At 44.9% G+C, this 6,821-nt stretch overlaps 1 protein-coding gene across 1 annotated transcript in view; it reads right to left on the bottom strand.

Annotated features, from left to right (window-relative positions):
• The window catches only part of TTC37 (tetratricopeptide repeat domain 37), a 92,511-nt gene that overhangs the window by 32,480 nt on the left and 53,210 nt on the right, over window positions 1-6,821 (bottom strand). Inside the window, exons 25-27 of the mRNA XM_019516877.1 lie at window positions 6,312-6,386; window positions 5,735-5,876; window positions 1,560-1,653 (exon numbers count right to left, since the gene is read on the bottom strand). Coding sequence (XP_019372422.1) covers window positions 1,560-1,653; window positions 5,735-5,876; window positions 6,312-6,386 — 311 coding nt within the window. The remainder of the gene's footprint in view (window positions 1-1,559; window positions 1,654-5,734; window positions 5,877-6,311; window positions 6,387-6,821) is intronic.

Below are 6,821 nucleotides of genomic sequence, written 5' to 3'. Positions count from 1 at the left end.
AAGTCTACTGTGGTGGAAGGGGCGAGGGGGGAGGGAAGGGGTGTGGGGGAGCAGACAGAAGCCCCCGTGGTGAGGAAGGGAGTGGGGCTGGGGCAGGTACTGCACAGCAAGGGTGGAGCATGGGACAGAGCCACAAGCAGCTCAACCTGGGGGTGTAGGGGTGGCAGCTCCCGTGGGACTGGGACAGGGCTATAGGGCGAGGCTGTAGCCACCCCAGAACTCACCACAGCCCCCTACCAGTGCCACTGCTGCCTGCCCCAAGTGCAACCCAGCCCAGCCCCCACCCCCACCAGGAAGAGCTTGGCACCACCCCAGCCCCAGCCCACAGCAGCAGCCCACCCTCACCCCACACAGATTTGGGGGCACATATCCCTCATGCCCTTCCAGGGTGCGTGTAGCAGGAGCCACCATCCCCTCCCTGAACCCCCCAGACAAGCTGCTTGCTGCTGTTCCATGTTCCACCCCGCCTGTGGACTGCCTGCCCTGCCCCACTCCCTCCCTTACCGCTGGGGCTTCGACCTGCCCCCCACATTCCCCTTCCCTCACAACAGACTTACTGGCTAGACCCAGCTGCTAGGCTGCACTCCTGGCCACCTGCATGCTGTGATGCAGCTGTGTGCATGCATGGGGCATTTAATGGGTGGCATTATCAGCCATATCAACCAAAAAAAGGCCGACCACTGATATAGTCAATTTTTCTTATATCGGTACCGATTTGACATGGGACCAAAGTATCGGTGCACCTCCAACTTCAACTTCTAGGACCTGCTTCTTTAAAAAGAAGCAAGCAAAAGATTTGTTCCTGATAATGAGAAGTGACTTCATATTATGTCCTGTGCTTTCACTATAAGTGTTGTAATAAGTTTTAATGCTTGCTTTAAAACATCTGTATGCATAGAAATACCTCATCTTTCTGGGAACAATTGTTTTTATGTATTCTTTTAATTAACAACTTGCATACAGCACAGGCAGAGCCATGACAATTTAGTTCCCTAATCCCTACCAAAAAATTCAACATGCTGGAAATTACTGTAAAACCTTGCATGAAAGGCATTGATTAATTCATTCTCCAGAAGAGATGCAAGACAACTGTGTTAACTACTTGCAACTCGCACACACTCAGGGCACACAACACCATTTTGAGAATACTTCTGAGAGCCTCTCTGAGAAGATGCTCCACGCATCTACTCCTGCACAATAGATGGCAGTGGGGAGTGTCAACAGGACGACTTTCCTGCCTCATTTCTAAGTCTGGCTCATGCAGAGTAACAGTGGGTGTGCTTCCCAGTAGCATCCTGACAACAGCCACAGAAACAACAGACAAACCCTTAAGGGTTTGGATATATTACCCAAGTTCTGTATGCTCTGATTAACCTTAACACAATGGCACCACTTTGCAAAAGGACATCCCCATCTTCCCTTTAAGTGCACTAGTTAAAATGCACCAAGGAACAAACCTATCACAGACCTTTTAGCTTGAGAGTAATTTTAAAACAAAAGTTAGAGCTTACAGAAAGACAGAGATAAAGAGTGTGTGTGTGCATGTGCGCACACCTTACCTTTCGTATGCACCTGTTGCCTGTTTGTTCAGTTGTAGATACTCATTCAAATAACCCAACATTGTGAAAGCAGATGCATCATTTTGAATTCTTTCTGGAAGATAAGAAACAACCACACTGAGGAACACTCCAAGAACGAATATTGAAAAAAATTAAAAGGTAATAAAGAGACTGCAGCACAGTTTTGAAACATCTTGCCAAGTCCTAGCTGTGAGAAGCTCACTGAGGTCAATGGAAGTCAGACACCTGAAGGAATGTACAAGAAGATACCAAAATCCCATACCATCTTCAGACTAATCCAAGAAATGGCTTTAATTCTTAGTACATTAAGAGTTCCTGCACACAAGTTGTTTTACTCATCAGTACAACAATTCTAAATTTCAAATTGGACATTCATTTTCCCTGGAAAATGAAAAATGGGAAGAGGTTCAATTGTTGTTTCAGTCTTCAGCAAAATATATACTGAACCTTAAGGGTGTGGACAACACCTGAATTGTTCCAAAAATGTCACTGATTAGGAACCAGTTCACCATTGTGCAGAGTGCTGTGGCTCTGACACCACAGAGTGGGAGTAAGCACCAACCCCAGCATTTCTCTCCTTGGGAGAGTGGGGAGTGGTTTGCAGCCATGCTTTGGGTAGGAGTGTCAGGGGGTGGGGGACCTGTGGCTGGAGGCATTTTCACTTCTGCTTTTCCTCTTTCCTAAGCTCAGTTGAATAAGACTTCAAAAGCCGGCTAATGGCTGAAGTCTTAGGTATGCTTGCCGGACTGGGGGGTAGGGGTGTCATTGCTCAGACCCATGCTTTTTGGTTCCCAGAGCTTACTGGGAGTTGGGGGGCAGGGGCACAGCATAGGGAGGGGCTGCAGCCAAGTAAGGCATGATAATATAGCTGGCTGTGTTAAGAAAGATGCCTTTTATTGAACAAACAGTGCAGGACAGCTCATGGATAAAAAAAATAGTACAAACAAAAAGAGGGAAAAAAAGCGGGCAACAGTTCTGGCTGTATACCACAGCAGACAGTAGTGTGTAGAGGGGTGAAGAACAATGCAGTGTGGGATGGAGGACAGACCAGACCTGTGGCACAGAACACTGTTTCTACACAACAGTGAACAGGTTCAAAATAGGACTTGATTTTCTAGGTACCCCGTTGAACTATTTCAGGAAGACATTTAAGCCTGTTTTAAATCTGTCTGCTTCAGGTTTAAACAGCATTTAAACTAATCTAAGTGTTGTGTGTATCCATGCCCTAAGATTTTAGTTTTAGTAGTACTGCTTTTGGTTCCATGCAATTAAAAATGAGGCAAAGAATTATCAATTTGATATTTTGAGTGGGAAAGTAAAGGTTCTTTTTAGAACACAGGGAGGAACACAGACAGGGTACAGCTATTTGAACAAATTACCAAAACTTAAGTGTGGGAGTATATTTACGGCTTTAGCTACTCCACAGAAGCCATCTGTGTTCTTGCCTATCCTGCAGCAAATGCACAGTAGCTTGGTTGAGACTCAAGCTGCCTCACATTCACTGTGCACATGGACAAACTGGCCACACATATCAAGAACAATAAAAAGTCCTTTTTTTAGATATGTGGGGAGCCAGAGGAAAAGCAAGGGTAACATTGGACCCCTGCTAAACCATATGGGTCAACTGATAACTGATGCCCAGGAAAAAGCCAATCTGCTTAACAGGTATTTTACATGGGTTTTTCACCAGTCCCAAGGGACGGCCCTGCTCAATACGGTACGGGATGGCCAGGACGAGGGAGAATTGTTACTTTTCAATGCTGACCATGTTAAGGAACACCTTGAGAGGTTGGCCCAGACAGCTTACACCTCAAGGTACTTAAGGAGCTCAGCCCCTGGCATGGATCTTCGAGAACTCGTGGTGCTCTGGTGAAGTGTCCAAAGATTGGAAGAAGGCCAATGTGGTGCCTATCTTCAAGAAAGGGAGGAAAGTGGATCTGGGGAACTACAGGCCCATCAGCCTGACGTCTACTCTGGGGAAGACTGGGGGGCGGGGGGGGAAAATCAAAGAGATCATTCTTGACAAACTGGCTGAAGGCAACTTTCTGAGGGATAGCCAGCACGGGTTTGTTGCGGGTAGGTTTTGCCTGACCAATCTCATCTCCTTCTACGACCAGGCGACATATTGGCTACATCACAGTCTGCCGGATGGGGAATTGGCTTCGAGGCTGGACCCAGAGAGTGGTAGTTGACTGAAGTCAATCATCGTGGTGCGCCGTGACCAGTGGGGTCCCCCAAGGCTCCATCCTAGGGCCTGTTCTTTTCTACATCTTCATTAATGATGTGGACATTGGTCTCAGAAGCAGACTGGCCAAGTTAGCTGATGACATCAAACTTCGGGGTAAACAGTCCATACCTGAGGATAGGATGGTAATCCAGGCTGACCTTGGTAGGCTCGGAAAATGGGTGGATGAAAACCTCATGGCCTTCAACACTGAAAAATGCAAGGTACTCCACTTTGGGAAGAAAAACCCACAGCCTGCTTATAGGCTTGGCAGTGCCTATGCTTGCTACCACCACAGTCAAAAGGGACTTGGGGTTCATGATTTACCACAAGATGAGTATGACCCACCACATGTGATGTTGCAGCTGGCAAAGCGAGCAGAACTCTGGCTTGCATCCATAGATGCTTCTCTAGCAAATTCTAGGATGTCATCCTCCTGCTGTATTCGGCCTTGGTGAGGCCGCAGCTGGAGTACTGTATCCAATTCTGGGCTCCACAATTCAAAAAGGATGCGGAGAAGCTTGAGAGAGAGTCCAGAGAGGAGCCACGGACATAATCAGAGGGCAGGAAAACAGGCCTTATGATAAGAGGCTGAGAGCCATGGGACTCTTCAGCCTGGAAAAAAGAAGTGCAGGCTTAGGGGGACCTGGTGACTGCCTATAAGCACATAAAGGGGTGTACATCAGGATCTGGGGGAATGCCTGTTCACCAGAGCACCCCGTTGGGACGATAAGGTCAAATGGTCACAAACTTCTCCAAGACCGTTTCAGGCTGGACATAAGGAAGAACTTCTTTACAGTCTGAGCCCACAAGGCTTGGAACAGACTGCTGCTGGAGGTGGTGCAAGCACCTACTCTGGACTCTTAAAGAGTCAATTGGACGTTTATCTTGCTGGGATCCTGTGACCCCAGCTGACTTCCTGCCCCTGGGGCAGAGGGCTGGACTCAATGATCTTCCGAGGTCCCTTGAATCTATGTATTACTGTGAAGTAGTTAGCAAATTAAAAGTTCTCGCTCTAGCTTTCTCTCATGGCAAGCAGTCATACTTACATTCTTCCTTAATTAATTAATCCCACTAGAACAGGTTGGAATTCTATAGTTAGGTCCTTGTACTCTCTACACTGTATTTAATTAAATCTTAACCCTGTAAAAGTACTTCTGATTTTGTAGCTTAAACCATATTTTAGTAGCCAAAGTGCCCAATTTGTCATTGAACAACAGTGAGAGTCAAAGCCTTGATCCTGCTGTCCTTACTAGTTTCTTCAGGATTTTCCCCAGTTAATAGCACAATTATACCCCATTGTGAACAGCTGATGCCAATGAAGTCCCTGGAAGACTTTATAATTAAGACACGATAAACCTGTTAATGGGCACTAGTAATGGTGTGACAAAAAAACCCAAAAAACAAAAACAACTCCCCCCCCCAAAAAAACAACCCAAAAAGAAAAACCAAACAAACAACAGGAAATCACTCCCAAAAAGTGCATAACATTTTTGGGGTTGGTTTCCACTATGCCTTTAACTGAGTGTATGGTCACCAGAGCCACTTCAGGACTACAATATGGTCCTGAGACTGCAGAGGAGTCTGAAACAGGCTTTGGTGCATTAAATAGTGCCACTAGGATCTGATATCTGATCTTAAAATGATGCTGGCCTCATGTGTGGCAGGGCAGGAGGTGTGATTGCTGGGATCGTGGATCAGATCCCATTGCATCACTAAATGAATGTGCACCAAAGGCCTATGATTAGTGCAAGATACCTACCTATCCATTTTGGTTATCTGCTTCACAATTAAGTTGTCCCCTTATCATTATTACATGATCAGATCACTTGGCACAGCAATAGTTCAGACGTCCATACTCATGACAACTACGTCTTTTAGTCAAGTTCTGATACGAAATTACAGAATTTGTCTTTAAAAAGTTACTCACCTGTATATTTGCTCAAAACCACTTGTGCTGCTGGAATGGCATGCATTTGAATGATGTTGTATTGATACAGCTCAGAGTTTCGGTTGCTTTTATCCTGCAATGTTGAGCACACCCAATGGGCATAGCCTTTTGCTCCTTCAGTCTCAAGAAGGAAGACAACAAAACAGGGTGTTATTAGCTGCTAAAAAGTGACAGGTGACAGTGAAAAGGTGCAAAAAAATTTAATTACTTCTACTTACAGTAGAAGTTCTCAAAGCACTCTCGTTAGACATTTAGATGAGTCAGTCAACATTTTCTTCTGCTTCGCTATTGTTTAGGTTTACTACAAACCACATTTCAATTTTTATTTGAGGATATACATTTCTGTATTGCCAGTAGATTTATTGTGCTATTGGAAGGCTATCATGTTGTGAAGATGGCATAGGAACACAGAATACAGAACATGGGTGCCTTAAAGGGAATTTGCAATGGGCCACTAGCTTTCCAACTGTCATCAACTTTTACCATAGGCTTTTATATAGTACCAGAGGCAAAATTATTCAAAACCACCCAGTGAGAAAGCTGTTCAAATACTTACATGCATACTGAGTTCAGTGGTGTGCCTAAACAGATCCATAGTATCATAGCTGCCTACACGCTCTGCAATGAAAGCCTAGAGACAAATAAGAAAAAAAAGAAAAAGTTTGAGTTTGGTACCATACGGTACTCCATTATTCCCACATGGAGGTGGTGTTTTCAAAAACAACTGAGAACTACCAAGTACATCCAGTCATATACAAAACTGTAATCACAAAACGCTTGCACATATCTAATGTGGTACATTTTAATCACCTTTAAAAAGATTCCTGAACATATAATGAATCTTAGTTTAGAAAACTGGCATATAGACAGAGGGAGGGAGGACACAGATTGTTGCATTTAAATTGCTTATGCAGTAGAAGGTTACTTTCAAAGCAAGAGCTCAATCTTGAGTTTATAGAGCACTCACTACAATGGAGCCTCATTCCTGATGAGGGCTTTTAGGCACAATGGCTCACAGACATTAAAAGCAAAACAAAACAAAACAAAAAACAACCCCCCCCCCCCC

This window comes from Gavialis gangeticus, unplaced genomic scaffold (assembly GCF_001723915.1).
Source record: "Gavialis gangeticus isolate Ggan-Ray unplaced genomic scaffold, GavGan_comp1, whole genome shotgun sequence".
NCBI lineage: Eukaryota > Metazoa > Chordata > Crocodylia > Gavialidae > Gavialis > Gavialis gangeticus.
This window is presented reverse-complemented; position numbering and strand designations above follow the sequence as displayed.